This window comes from Salvelinus namaycush, chromosome 5 (assembly GCF_016432855.1).
Source record: "Salvelinus namaycush isolate Seneca chromosome 5, SaNama_1.0, whole genome shotgun sequence".
Lineage (NCBI taxonomy): Eukaryota > Metazoa > Chordata > Actinopteri > Salmoniformes > Salmonidae > Salvelinus > Salvelinus namaycush.
In genome coordinates this window covers 50997668-51013066 of record NC_052311.1, presented here as the reverse complement: position 1 = coordinate 51013066, position 15399 = coordinate 50997668, and the positions used below count along the sequence as shown (strand labels likewise).

Sequence of the window (15399 nt, the reverse complement as noted above, 5' to 3'; positions counted from 1 at the left end):
GCTCGCCCCTTGTTTCCTCTGTTGGCTTTTGCCTTGAAGATGCTATCTATGATGATGACTATAACCTGTCCAGCCAGAGGACCCAATATGGCCTCAAGCTCCCTCTCTAACTCAAGGGGAGACTTGTGGCCATGCGCAATATGCTCTATGGCATGGGAATACATCTTAGCAGACACCATGCTTAGCATCTCTTGGGCAAACTGCTGACTTGCTGAGATACTACCAGACAGCGGACCTAGAGTTCCCTGACTGAGACTTCGCATTAGCTCAGCCAATCTGGAGTTGAGAAGGTTCATAACCAACTCTACAATACCCATCATAAACCTGGTGTCCGTTGGTTTTTTGACAGGTCTGTATTTCTCCCGTCTACTCCAACTGGACGACAGTACGATGTCACTCTGCGACTGGCCGCTCTGGACCATGTTGAAGACAGAATCCTCAGAGATTCCAAACACAGATCTCAGTGGTGCTGAGTGGGGTCTGTGTCTCATCTCTCTATCACCACCCTCAGGTGAGCAGACATATCGCTCTTCGTCCTCACTCAACAAGGAAGTCATGGACCTGCAGAATGCACAACAGAAATGAATAGTACATGGTAACAAATACAAAATATGATCCAAAAATTGGAAGTATCTAAGTAGAATGGATATTTGTACTTATAACAAGGGACATGGGAATAATGTTTTTAGAAAGACATCGCAGAAGAGGAGGGGAAAGAGGTAAGTACCTATGAGAGGAGGGGATAGGGGTAAGTACCTATGAGAGGAGATAGGGGTAAATACCTATGAGAGGAGGGGATAGAGGTAAGTACCTATGAGAGGAGATAGGGGTAAATACCTATGAGAGGAGGGGATAGGGGTAAATACCTATGAGAGGAGGGGATAGGGGTAAGTACCTATGAGAGGAGGGGATAGGGGTAAATACCTATGAGAGGAGGGGATAGGGGTAAGTACCTATGAGAGGAGGGGATAGGGGTAAATACCTATGAGAGGAGGGGATAGGGGTAAGTACCTATGAGAGGAGATAGGGTAAATACCTATGAGAGGAGGGGATAGGGGTAAGTACCTATGAGAGGAGGGGATAGGGGTAAATACCTATGAGAGGAGGGGATAGGTACCTATGAGAGGAGGGGATAGGGGTAAGTACCTATGAGAGGAGATAGGGGTAAATACCTATGAGAGGAGGGATAGGTACCTATGAGAGGAGGGGATAGGGGTAAGTACCTATGAGAGGAGATAGGGGTAAATACCTATGAGAGGAGGGGATAGGTACCTATGAGAGGAGGGGATAGGGGTAAGTACCTATGAGAGGAGATAGGGGTAAATACCTATGAGAGGAGGGGATAGGTACCTATGAGAGGAGGGGATAGGGGTAAGTACCTATGAGAAGAGATAGGGGTAAATACCTATGAGAGGAGATAGGGGTAAATACCTATGAGAGGAGGGGATAGGGGTAAATACCTATGAGAGGAGGGGATAGGGGTAAGTACCTATGAGAGGAGGGGATAGGGGTAAATACCTATGAGAGGAGGGGATAGGGGTAAGTACCTATGAGAGGAGGGGATAGGGGTAAATACCTATGAGAGGAGGGGATAGGTACCTATGAGAGGAGGGGATAGGGGTAAGTACCTATGAGAGGAGATAGGGGTAAATACCTATGAGAGGAGGGGATAGGGGTAAGTACCTATGAGAGGGGGGGATAGGGGTAAATACCTATGAGAGGAGGGGATAGGGGTAAGTACCTATGAGAGGAGATAGGGGTAAATACCTATGAGAGGAGGGGATAGGGGTAAGTACCTATGAGAAGAGATAGGGGTAAATACCTATGAGAGGAGGGGATAGGGGTAAGTACCTATGAGAGGAGGGGATAGGGGTAAGTACCTATGAGAGGAGGGGATAGGGGTAGGTACCTATGAGAGGAGGGGATAGGTACCTATGAGAGGAGGGGATAGGGGTAGGTACCTGTGAGAGGAAGGGCTAGGGGTACAGGTACCTGTGAGAGGAGGGGCTAGGGGTACAGGTACCTGTGAGAGGAGGGGCTAGGGGTACAAGTACCTGTTAGAGGAGGGGCTAGGGGTACAGGTACCTATGAGAGGAGGGGAAAGGGGTAGGTACCTGTGAGAGGAGGGGATAGGGGTAGGTACCTGTGAGAGGAGGGGAAAGGGGTGGGAGTTCGTGTGCTGCAAGCGGTTCTAGAACTGGTGCGCCTACTGGGTCCTCCACTAAAGCTGAATCTGACGCTGTGGCCAAGAGAGTTCACTTCTCTTGCCTCATTACTTCCTGATCCAGAAGAGCTTGACGAATCAGAGAGCTCGATCTGCATGGTGAGGTCAAGGGCGGGAATGACCACAGTGGATGTAGACTCCATCACCCAATTTGTAATATCCATGCACCTGGCACTAAACTCATGTCTGCTCATCTGAAATGTTAAAAGACCATACAGAGTTAGTTTGTTAACGGAGCTGCACTGCTGCACCATGTGTTTACTCAAGCTAGTCAATTAAAGCAGTGGTTCAGGATGTTCCCCAATGCTGGAAAGGGGGGCCTGAGTGAAAAAGGTTGGGAACCTCTGAATTAAAGGTCCTGCACGATTTCCACCAATAAGAGTTTGGAATGTTTGGTCCATCTTACCAACATTAACTACTTTAGAAGTGACTATAACTCACCCCGGCACGCATATTCTCACTCAGCAGATTCCAATGGCTGAAAAGTAAATAAAGGTACACAATTAAACTACATGACATTACCTCTATTCTCTTAGATTACGTTATGGATGGACCTCTACGGAACTAGGCCACATCCAAACATCCCTGATTGGTCATTTGGTCAGTTGAGTCCCTTGTATTTGCCCGAGATTATGGGAGAATCTCAATCTACTCACCTCCTTCTCAAAACCCATTGGACGAGAAGGTCAAAAGGGAGGGCTTTCTCATCCAAATGGTTTTAAGAAGGAGGCGAGAAGAGAGTATGCAATTGAGATTGTCCCTATGGGTGCATCCCAAATGGCCCCTATTCCTTAAATACTGAACTATTGTTGACCAAGGCTCTAATAGGGAACATATCTAGGGGGTAAATGGGGAAGCCAAAGAGAAACTTGCCCATCCTTCATGTCCTGCACAAAGGTGTGTAGGTCTGGGTAGCTTCTCTCTCCCCTGCTGAGGGTGAGGCTGGTCTGGGAGGCTGCAGCCTTGTGGGTCACGGTAGTGAAGGTCACCACTGCAGCCTGATGGGGACGACAGAAAGCAGACTTAGGCTGGAATTCAATCAAATTCGCCATAGCACTGTTAACAGAATGTCTGTTTACGAACTACTGTCTGCATGCACAAACAGAAATGTACACACACACACTGTTATCTGGAAGCATTTACCTTTGCCACTCGTTCAGTCTCCTGGGATTGAGATGGCCCGGCTGTTTCTAGATCATCACTCTCCTGCATCACACTCTCTCCTTCGACCTCCAGTGTCAGAGTTGATGTGGCTGTCTTCAGATCAACCTGATTCAACTCACTCTCTCCTTTGGCCTCCTAGATTAGAAGACCTTTACTAGCTCAAGCTTGGACAATTCATTTGTAATTTTAATCTTCAATGCATCATTAAAACACAAAACACAATACATCATACCTCCTGTGACTGAGATGGGATGACAATGGCCTCGTCCAACTCACTCTCTCCTTCAACCTCCTGTGACTGATGAGGTGGGATGGCAACAGCATCGTCCAACTCACTCTCTCCTTCAACCTCCTGTGACTGATGAGGTGGGATGGCAACAGCATCGTCCAACTCACTCTCTCCTTCAACCTCCTGTGACTGAGGTGGGATGGCAACAGCATCGTCCAACTCACTCTCTCCTTCAACCTCCTGTGACTGAGGTGGGATGGCAACAGCATCGTCCAACTCACTCTCTCCTTCAACCTTCTGTGACTGAGGTGGAATGGCAACAGCATCGTCCAACTCACTCTCTCCTTCAACCTCCTGTGACTGAGGTGGGATGGCAACAGCATCGTCCAACTCACTCTCTCCTTCAACCTTCTCGTGACTGAGACGTGCCATCTGTCTTCAGATCAGCCTCCTGCATCTCAATCTCTCCTTCAGCCTCTAGTGACAGAGTTGGGATATCTGTCTCTAGAACAGCCTCTTCCAACTTGGTCTGTCTCTCAACCTCTCTGTGATCTTTATCAGATCTAGATACAGAAAAAGGAATTGCTCTAAGGTCACTATAATGTGAGTGTGAGGATGTGTTCCAATTATAGAATTAGAATCATAGAAGTAGAATGAACCATTCTAGAACTAGAATAGAATCACTCGAATTATATGGTTTCAATACTCTGAGATGACTCGGCCTATCCAGAGTTATATATAGAGAGAATTTGGCAAACTTTTAGGAAGGACTCCATGTTAGCGGCTTTGAGCCTTTCATTTACCCTTTCATTATAAGTCAATTATAAAATAGATGTTCAGTTACATATTATTGTTTAAAATGTCAATATTGCGCATGGGGAGCAGTTTTCATATGGATATCTTTGATTATACTGTGTCATGTAATGTATACATATTGATGCAAATGCAACATAATGCAGATAGATGTCCCATCTCTCTAAATACATGGCTCTGGGCCTACCTCTCCATAGGCGGTGACCTTTGACCTACTACATAATCTGTATCTGTAGGCCTATGTGATCCTGTAACCAGTCACAAATGTGTCATTGGTGTAAATCACTTACCTGTCTTCCTTCATAACATCACCGTCATTGATGGGGTCATCCAGGTCTATGAGGTGAGGTCATTCCCACTGACCTCTGACTCCTGAAAGACAGCACAAAGTCATGTTTTGAAGTCACCTACTGTGTCGCCTTTAGCCATGTTGAAAACAACTGGGAACTCTCTGACTTCCGACTTCAGTGTTTCAAGACAATCGGGTAAAAAACTAACTCCGGCAGGGAAAAATTGTTTTCAACAGTCATCCAACTTGGATTTCCAAGTCAGACGCAGCGCGGCTTGGCGGGTCATGTTTCGGAGGACTCCTGACTCAACCTTTACCTCTCCCGAGCCCGTTGGGAAGTTGCAGCGATGAGACTAGATCGTAACTACCAATTGGATATCACAAAACAATGACAAAAACTCTGGCATCTTTTTAGAGCTCCAACTTTCTGACCTAAAGATCATGGAAGTCATGATTTGACCAAGATCACTTGCCTTGAAAGCACCATTAACCCAACACTCATTGTCACATCACAATGCATCATATGCATAGAAATAGAATCACCAGAACATCATGTCAGGTGTACAGTTCAGTTTACCAGTCAAATTGCCATGGTCAGAGGCTCTATCCTTTCTAGTGATTCTATTTCTATGGTCACATCATAGTGCATCATATCTATGCTTGTGTCCGAAATAGCACCCTATTTCCAATATAGTGCACTTCTTTTGGCCAGAGCCCTATAGAGTGGCACAATAATGAGTCATAATCCCCATAAAACCTAGTAGTCAAGCAGGGAAATGGTTCCAATTGTTTTTCCACCATACATTTTTCCCATAGTGGATTTTAGAAACACTTAAAATAAGGGCTGTGTTTCAGGTAGCTTACCCTGGTGTGACATTTTGATAACTGTGTAAATCTCTCGGACAAGGTGACTTTTATCAACATATTCGCCTGTATTTACCCCCCAAATATTAAACGCTAATTAGCTGTTAATGTGGCTATCATAAAGAATTTCAAATGCCACGATGATCATGCTGATTGAGGCAAAGGTAAGAATCTCTTGATTAACTATCTAATGTTAGCTAAATGTAGTAATTAATAAATTGGCTACATTTCTTTAAATGGACAATTCTGTGAACTGTTTAGTGCAAGTTTTAAATTGACACAATACCTGTTAGCAAAGATGTCAGCTAGAAATGACGTTTAGGAGCTTGCAGGGATTTGTAGTTTTGCATGTCTACTTTGATGCTAATTAGAAATTTCAAATCTGAGAGTAAATAGAGCCAAATGTATTGCTAAAAGTCACCTTGTCTGTGAGATATTTACATGGTTATAAAAATGTCACACCAGGGTAAGCCCACATGAAAACAGACCTTATTTTATGTGTTTCTAAAATTGCCTATGGGAAAAATGAATGGTGGAAAAATATTTTGGAACCATTTCCCTCCCTGTTTGACTGCTAGGTTTTATGGGTATTATGACACCTCCACTGTGGGACTATATAGACGGGTTGGTTGTTTAGCAACAACACTTGCATGTAACTGTGGGTAAAATAGACAGGGTAAATAGACAGGGTTCACTTAGAACATTGACAACATGTAAACTATATTTAGTCTCTAAATGTTAATTGCAAACAAAGACATTTGCATAATGAGCACATGCTAGCTGAGGTTTAGAGTCATAACAAGATACACGCATTCCGGCATTGATGAGCACGCATGTTTTTCGTGACGTCAGCCAACCAGTGTATGGATCTTGATCAAAAGTAGTGCACTAGCCTACATAGGGAATAGGGTTCCATTTGGGATGCATTAAATCTTTACAATTACTCATGAGAGCAAATCCTATGATGTTTTGATTCCCATAGACCTTAAGACATGAATGATTTTATTAAAATGTTTGTTCATAAAAAAATGTATGATTTCCCCTCCTCCCACATGGATTACAGACAAGAGGCTAGGTGCGTTCTGACTCTCTTAGTGTGCGGATAAACATGACAATCACTCTCATGAAACTTAAATGAAACATCACTCCTAATGTCTTTTCTCAGCCCAAACACTCAGCCCAATTTCTACAGTCAAAACAGGTTTTGAAAATGCTTCTTCCACATCTTTTGGTCCCTGTCTGTTTTGCTCTCAGTGAAGTGCTACTATCCCCTTGGACTACAGGTTATTGCCGTCATAAGGTGTCTATCTGTTGGCCGGACACTTTCTACCGTTTAGGACCTTTGTGGGTAAAGGTAAAGATGGGGTATAGAAGCAGCAGTTCCTCTGAAGTCCAGTATCTGCTGGAAGGACACCTGGTGGTACGAGAGGATGAGTGTGGGCCAGCCAGCCTGTTGTTCCTCCCCCTCTCCCTCCCCCCTTTTCTCTCTCTCTCAGTCTGAGGGACTTTTAAGGCTCCTGTGCGACTGTCTCGGTTCGTGCCCTCCCGAAGCTGGCTGTGGTGATTTAAGACACGCTATATTTATGTGTGTATTTGTTTGTGGCCTCGGGCCCACTTCGCTGTCCCTCTGTCCAGTACGTACCGTTGTAGCAGGCCCAGTGTAGTGGCGTGTAGCCCTGGTTGTCTGTGATGACGGGGAGGGTCCACACTGACTGGGCGGTGTGTAGAAGCCATCCCAGCACCACGATGTGTCCGGACGTCGCCACCAGGTGGACAGGGCTCCGCCCCTTACCTTTCCGATCCAGGAAGCTGGCGCTGTGCTGCACTCCTCGTGACCCGTCACCGCCTAGGAGGAAGGGAGGGGAGACAAGAATGGATTTGAATAATTCATAATCTATTAAATAATAAGGACTCATAATAGGTATATTTGGGCATAATTTATATTCCATGCTAGATCCCACACCAAAGCCATCCCTAGTAGTTCAATGGCCCCATCCCTAGATCAGAACAAGCCTTCCCCTCTCTTTCTGTGTGTGAGCGCGTACAGCCAGCTCTCCTCACTACCCTTCTGTGTAGAGCTGTTCTGTGCCATTTGTCTTTGGCTTCTACGCTGGCTCCCTTGTTGAGCAGTGAGTACACACCGTCTGTGTGTCCGCTCAGCACCGACAGCATCAGAGGGGTTCTGATACACAAGACAACAGGTCATATTACAAACTGGTAATAACCAGGCTGAGTCCCAAATGGCAACCTATTCCCTATATCGTACACTACTGTTGACCTGAGCCCATATGGCTTTGGTTTAAAGTAGTGCACCAAGTAGGGTATAGGTTGCCATTTGGGATGAAGACCTAGTGTCAAAATCTCTTTATTTCAGGAATTGTATCCGAAACCCAAATGAGTTACTGTCTATTCCCGTCTTGAACGTCCACTGCACTCTGGAGGTCAGCATTTCCAATAGGCAAACGCAAACACTCCGAATAACCGTTGTTAGCTAGAGGAAGATAAACAGAGAGGATATAAGAATGTCAGATGATTGACCGTTGGTAGCTAGAGGAGGATAAACAGAGAGGATATAAGAAGGTCAGATGATTGACCGTTGGTAGCTAGAGGAAGATAAAAAGAGAGGATATAAGAATGTGAGATGATTGAGCTTCAGTAGCTAGAGGTGGAAAAACGGAGAAGATATAAGAATGTGAGATGATTGACCATTGGTAGCTGGAGGAGGATAAACAGAGAGGATATAAGAATGTGAGATGATTGGCCGTTGGTAGCTATAGGAAGATAAAAAGAGAGGATATAAGAATGTGAGATGATTGACCGTTGGTAGCTGGAGGAGGATAAACAGAGAGGATATAAGAATGTCAGATGATTGACCGTTGGTAGCTGGAGGAGGATAAACAGAGAGGATATAAGAATGTCAGATGATTGACCGTTGGTAGCTGGAGGAGGATAAACAGAGAGGATATAAGAATGTCAGATGATTGACCGTTGGTAGCTGGAGGAGGATAAACAGAGAGGATATAAGAATGTCAGATGATTGACCGTTGGTAGCTAGAGGAGGATAAACAGAGAGGATATAAGAATGTCAGATGATTGACAGTTGGTAGCTAGAGGAGGATAAACAGAGAGGATATGAGCAGATTGCTGGATGACTATAACCTTCACATGAACAGACAGATTTCTAGAACAATGGTGTTGGTAGATGACATCCTCATGATGTTAACACAGCAGATAATAAAGAATTTTGGGGCTGAGGCCATCGAAGCCTGTCACCTGCTAGCTGTGTACCTGGCTCTGGATAGAAGTCTCCCCTGTGCACTGATCTAGGATCAGCTTACCCTCCCTAGATCATCAATCATTAGTGGAAAACATGACAAAAAATGACCTTAGATCAGTGTCTAGTGGGCATGTTCACACTATACCATGTAACATCCCTAGAGTAGACATTGTCGTCCTAGCAACATTACCAAACAAATGGCCATCTTGGTCAGGAAAACTTTTTAATTACAGAAGCTCTATTTCATCCTATGTGTACCTGCAGCGTGGATGGGGGTCCTCTTTAGGGTGAAGTCTTTAACCAGGATGGAGGCTCCCTGGTTGATGAGGACGTCAACACACTCCACATGGCATTTTAAGGCAGACAGGTCCAGAGGGTGCGCCCCTGGCTGTCCCTCACGTCTAGATCCAGCAGAGACTGAACCAGGACCTCCATAGCATGGTGGTGGCTGTGGTATGCCTGAATAGAAACACAAACACAGTCTCAAGCAAAGTCCAGTGGTACGCCTGAATAGATACACTCTGAACAGAAATACAGTGCTAGACCTCTAAAGTAGACCAGAGTTTTTCAATCGGGAGCCCGTTTTTGCTCCCGCCCAGCATCAACATCTGAGGTCCCTGCCAAGCGTGGGATTGAGAAACAAACACTCTACTTCTCCTCTGAGGTTGATTAACTCAAATGGCAAAATAAGGAAATCATCCTCATCATCACTGTGTAGAATATGCATGTATTTTACACTAATCAGGAATAGATAGGAATTTGGTGTGTGAGTCTGTCTGGACAGTCAACTTCCTGTGGAAAATCAACACCATGCCTGCATCCCAGATAGCACCCTATTCCCTATGTAGTTAACTACTTTTGATCAGGGCCTATAAGGATCTGGTCAAAAGTAGTGTACTAAATAGGGAATAGGGTGCCATTTGTCATATGGAGACCACTACAGGAGCAGGTAGGCTTTACTCACAGCGAGGTGTAGAGGGCTGATGGCAGCTCTGACATCAAAGTCGTTTAGCATGTCTGTCCCTGAGGTTTCAATTAGTTGAGGAAAGACAAGGACGGCCAGTTCAGACTTGTAACATATTTACTTGGAAGGTTAGTCTAGTAGCATGTGTAACATGGTAAATCTCAGTGACCAGCCCCTGCAGACATACTGGGGTGTTGCATCCATACCTTAAACAAGCAAGTGTGAGGAAAAGTTACCAACTGGCACTTACATCTAAAGGTGTTTCACTTGCAATCTGGAAAAAGAACAGCAAGAGTGACGATGCGTCCACGACAAACATGCAGCCACACCTTAAAACCTACTGTTGGGTTCTGAGAATATGAAATATACTAATTCATGTCACTGAGGGAGAGAGCTTAATGTATAACGTTTACATTATGTCAGGATATGTTATTGTTAGCCATCTGGGATCCTCTGGGATTTTTTGTTTATTTAACCTTTATTTAACCAGGTAAGCTAGTTGAGAACAAGTTCTCATTTACAACTGCCACTTGGCCAATATAAAGCAAAGCAGTGCGACGCAGACAACAACAGAGTTACACATGGAATAAACAAGCGTACAGTCAATAACAATAGGAAAAAAGAAACTCTATATACAGTGTGTGCAAATGGCGTGAGGAGGTAAGACAATAAATAGGCTATAGTTTCAAAGTAAGAAAATGTTTGCAGACTAACACTGGAGTGATATATGAGCAGATGATGATGAGCAGATGATGATGTGCAAGTAGTGATACTGGTGTGCAAAAGAGCAGAAAAGTAAACAATATGGGGATGAGATGGGTAGATTGGGGTGGGCTATTTACAGATGGACTATGTACAGCTGCATCGATCGGTTAGCTGCTCAGATAGTTGATGTTTAAAGTTGGTGAGGGAAATAAAAGTCTCCAACTTCAGCGATTTTTGCAATTGGTTCCAGTCACTGGCAGCAGAGAACTGGAAGGAAAGGCGGACAAAAGAGGTGTTGGCTTTGGGGATAACCAGTGAGATATACCTGCTGGAGCGCGTGCTACGGGTGGGTGTTGTTATCGTGACCAGTGAGCTGAGATAAGGCGGAGCTTTACCTAGCTTATAGATGACCTGGAGCCAGTGGGTCTGGCGACGAATATGTAGCGAGGGCCAGCCGACAAGAGCATACAGGTCGTAGTGGTGGGTGGTATAAGGGGCTTTGGTAACAACACGGATGGCGCTGTGATTGACTGCATCCAGTTTGCTGAGTAGAGTATTGGAAGCTATTTTGTAGATGACATCGCCAAAGTCGAGGATTGGTAGGATAGTCAGTTTTACTAGGGTAAGTTTGGCGGCGTGAGTGAAGGAGGCTTTGTTGCGAAATAAAAAGCCGATTCTAGATTTATTTTGGATTGGAGATGTTTGATATGAGTCTGGAAGGAGAGTTTACAGTCTATCCAGACACCTAGGTATTTGTAGTTGTCCACGTATTCTAGGTCAGAACCGTCCAGAGTAGTGATGCTAGTCGGGCGGGCGGGTGCGGGCAGCGAACTGTTGAAAAGCATGCATTTGGTTTTACTAGCGTTTAAGAGCAGTTGGAGGCCACGGAACGAGCGTTGTATGGCATTGAAGCTCGTTTGGAGGTTAGTTAACACAGTGTCCAAAGAAGGGCCAGATGTATACAGAATACTGTCGTCTGCGTAGAGGTGGATCAGGGAATCACACGCAGCAAGAGTGACATCATTGATGTATACAGAGAAAAGAGTCGGCCCGAGAATTGAACCCTGTGGTACCCCCATAGAGACTGCCAGAGGTCCGGACAACAGGCCTTCCAATTTGACACACTGAACTCTGTCTGCGAAGTAGTTGGTGAACCAGGCGAGACAGTCATTTGAGAAACCAAGGCTGTTGAGTCTGCCGATAAGAATACGGCGATTGACAGAGTCGAAAGCCTTGAAGGTCGATGAAGACGGCTGCACAGTACTGTCTTTTATCGATGGCGGTTATGATATCGTTTAGTACCTTGAGCGTGGCTGAGGTGCACCCATGACCAGCTCGGAAACTGGATTGCACAGCGGAGAAGGTACGGTGGGATTCGAAATGGTCAGTGATCTGTTTATTAACTTGGCTTTCGAAGACCTTAGGCAGGATGGATATAGGTCTGTAACAGTTTGGGTCTAGAGTGTCACCCCCTTTGAAGAGGGGGATGACCGCGGCAGCTTTCCAATCCTTGGGGATCTCAGAAGATATGAGAGGTTGAACAGGCTGGTAATGGGGTTGCGAAAATGGCGGTGGATAGTTTCAGAAATAGAGGGTCTAGATTGTCAAGCCCAGCTGCGTGTACGTGCTTTTTGAATTCATGGCGACTAAGTACGGTTTGCTACGACGCACACCCTGAGCGTTCATCATGCGGCTAGAGAAGGCCTGTATGAACAGACTTCCTCACGCTTCTCATAGAAATTTACCGGTTTCCTCCAATGGTTTATCCCATGTAAATCGGAGTGGGTGGGAAATCCTGGTCAAACTGTTCCTGCCCTCAAACCCTAGGTTAGCGGCGCTACAAGCAACTCTGGGAGAGCCTGGACCTGATAGCAGCCTGCCAGCTAAGACAGGTTAGCATTGACTTATTTAAACCTGAAAGTTTGGATTGGCACTGGGATATGAAGACCAACGCCAAAACGATGGGCTAATGATACGAGAGCTGGTTTTACATGTAAGCATTCACTAATAGGAAACCAAGTCAGTTACGAGAGAAGACACCCAGCAGAGTCATTTAAATGCAAGTTGACAACCCTGATATTAGTTAGCACTGACACCATTAACCCCGATTCTAGCAACAGCCTCATATGTACAAACCCCAAAAACTCAGTTCCACAACCATCAAGTTTAAATGAACTAGAACCCATTCCACGTCATGTGATGCTACTAGCATAATTTAACCAAATGTAGCTTAAGGCAAATGGTGATTTAAGCACAGGGGTCAAAGTAAACATATTGCTGATGCCAAAGCATGATTATAATGCAAAATAAATGTTGCCATCACCACAGTTACTCAAGTCATAGACCTCAACTCCAAGTAGGAACCGTCAAAACAATACTGAGGACACAAGTATTACAGTTAACGTTTAATTGATCCAAAACAAGAAAATGCAGTTACACACACACAACCTGGACTAGAATACCCATGAACTCTTGCATGGACCCCGAGCACCATGTCCCACATCAGATATCCATGTTTGTGGTCAACGGGGGCTCAGAAGCAGAAGTGAACAGTTCCTCAATGGCATGGTCAGACTGGCCAGCGGCAGCTTCAGAGGTAGCGTCGTCAGACGGGCCAGCTTCAGAGGTAGCGTCGTCAGACGGGCCAGTGGCAGCTTCAGAGGTAGCGTCGTCAGACGGGCCAGTGGCAGCTTCAGAGGTAGCGTCGTCAGACGGGCCAGTGGCAGCTTCAGCGCTAGCGTCGTCAGACGGGCCAGTGGCAGCTTCAGAGGTAGCGTCGTCAGACGGGCCAGTGGCAGCTTCAGAGGTAGCGTCGTCAGACGGGCCAGTGGCAGCGGCAGACGGGCCAGTGGCAGCGTCGTCAGACGGGCCAGTGGCAGCTTCAGAGGTAGCGTCGTCAGACGGGCCAGTGGCTGCTTCAGAGGTAGCGTCGTCAGACGGGCCAGTGGCTGCTTCAGAGGTAGCGTCGTCAGACGGGCCAGTGGCTGCTTCAGAGGTAGCGTCGTCAGACGGGCCAGTGGCAGCTTCAGAGGTAGCGTCGTCAGAGGACAGGGCATCATTTGCCATAGAGCTACCAAGGTTTGGAGAAGCTTGGGATTCTACTTCATTAGTCTCTAAATACTCTGGAGAGAAAACATAAAGGAACAGTTGGGTATTCTACAGCAACACAGCTGTTCTACACAGTCTAGGCCAAATTGCCATTCGAATGTTGGGTTCATGTTGCGCAACACAGATTTAAAAGTATATATTTCAGGCCGTACCTTCTCTGTCTTGTTTAGCGTCAGACCCTATGGATCGGAGCAAGGCCAGGGCATGCACAATGGAGACGTCATTTGATGACAGCTCTGAAAAACGTAGGTTAAGGTACACAAGCAAAATGACCAAATCAAAGGGTTTGACAACATTATTTAGACAACTGAGTTACTCTATGGTGTTGAATGAGTGTCAAACACAGCAGCACCATAGACACAGTACAAAGCTAGAAGGGTTGTGGAAAGAAACACTTACCTCCAAGTCTGCTCTGCAGAGAGACTTGCTCTTGCTTCTGGGACTTTCCAACAGGGTAACAAGAAACTGAGGAGAAAGTGTTAACAGAAGTGGAGTTGACACAAAATAACTACATATATTAATAGCAGTGAAGAATAAAAGTTGACCAACGCGGAAGAAACAGACAGTCAAATTTTAATCTCACACTTGTAAAGTTCCGCATATTTCCCGAACAAATCCCTTCAATCCAAATAAAACATTAGTGAACCAACCTTTGACAACCCCCACAGTCATCACAAAGAGCAGTAATTCTCTCACACCTCCCATGATCATAAGAATAGTCTGTGTTATCAACAGGTAATGTCTTCCCGTGGCCTGTATGAGGCTTATATAGGCCACTAATGACCTTTTACCTGACAAACAGGACTTAACGATCAATTCACAAGCTTGATTGAGGTGTTACATTCAGATAGAAATAGACCATGTAGAACGTATGTTGATTCTTTGGTGGGCAGGCAATCTTTTCTACTCCATATATTGCATTTATATCTGTAATGTTTAACCCTAATGGTCTCAGATCAGCAGTAGAAAGAAGTAGGCCTAATTATTTTAGGTGTAATCTTCAAAGATATTAGGGGGAAATAAACACTGTACCCAAATCCACTTTTTACAATGCTCCTGGGAAATGGGTAGGCCTCCACCATATAGTCCTTCACAGTTTTACAGCTGTGTTATACTCCTTTATTTACATAGATCACATACATAAATATATATGTTAGCTGTAGGTAGCTTTGGGATAAAATTCCCATATTGTATTGTTACTAACATAAATCATAATATATCATATTTTCCTCATTTGCTCTGTAGGAGGTTCGTCATATGAAGGACATTCAAGTGGATGTGACCCCTAACCTGCAATAGGGGCTCAGTGGGGTGACAGACTCCTGTAACGGATCTCCAAGCTAGTGTTGAGATGTGTCTGTTACTTGAACTTTACAGCAGAGGTAACTCTGGGTCTAGCGCTTGATGGATTTTGTGACTGCACTTGAAGAAACGTTCAAAGCTTTTTGAAATTTTCCGGATTGACTGAACTTCATGTCTTAAAATAATATTAGACTTTCGTTTCTCTTTGCTTATTTGAGCTGTTCTTGCCATAATAGTGGACTTGGTATTTTACCAAATAGGGCTATCTTCTGTATACCACCCCTACCTTGTCACAAAACAAGTGATTGGCTCAAAAGCACTAAGGAAATAAATTCCACAAATTAACTTTGAACAAGGCACACCTGTTAATTGAAATGCATTCCAGGTGAGTACCTCATGAAGCTGATTGAGAGAATGCCAAGAGTGTGCAAAGCTGTCATCAAGGAAAAGGGTGGCTACT

General features: G+C 45.0%; 1 protein-coding gene across 1 annotated transcript in view; it reads right to left on the bottom strand.

Moving 5' to 3' along the window:
* The window catches only part of si:dkey-22o22.2 (neural-cadherin), a 56779-nt gene extending 42437 nt beyond the window's left edge, over positions 1-14342 (bottom strand). Inside the window, exons 1-7 of the mRNA XM_038992707.1 lie at positions 14288-14342; positions 14037-14102; positions 9119-9319; positions 7987-8074; positions 7629-7765; positions 7226-7429; positions 2055-2085 (exon numbers count right to left, since the gene is read on the bottom strand). Of these exons, the coding sequence (XP_038848635.1) occupies positions 2055-2085; positions 7226-7429; positions 7629-7765; positions 7987-8074; positions 9119-9319; positions 14037-14102; positions 14288-14342 (782 nt within the window). The remainder of the gene's footprint in view (positions 1-2054; positions 2086-7225; positions 7430-7628; positions 7766-7986; positions 8075-9118; positions 9320-14036; positions 14103-14287) is intronic.
* Positions 14343-15399: the final 1057 nt, after the last annotated feature.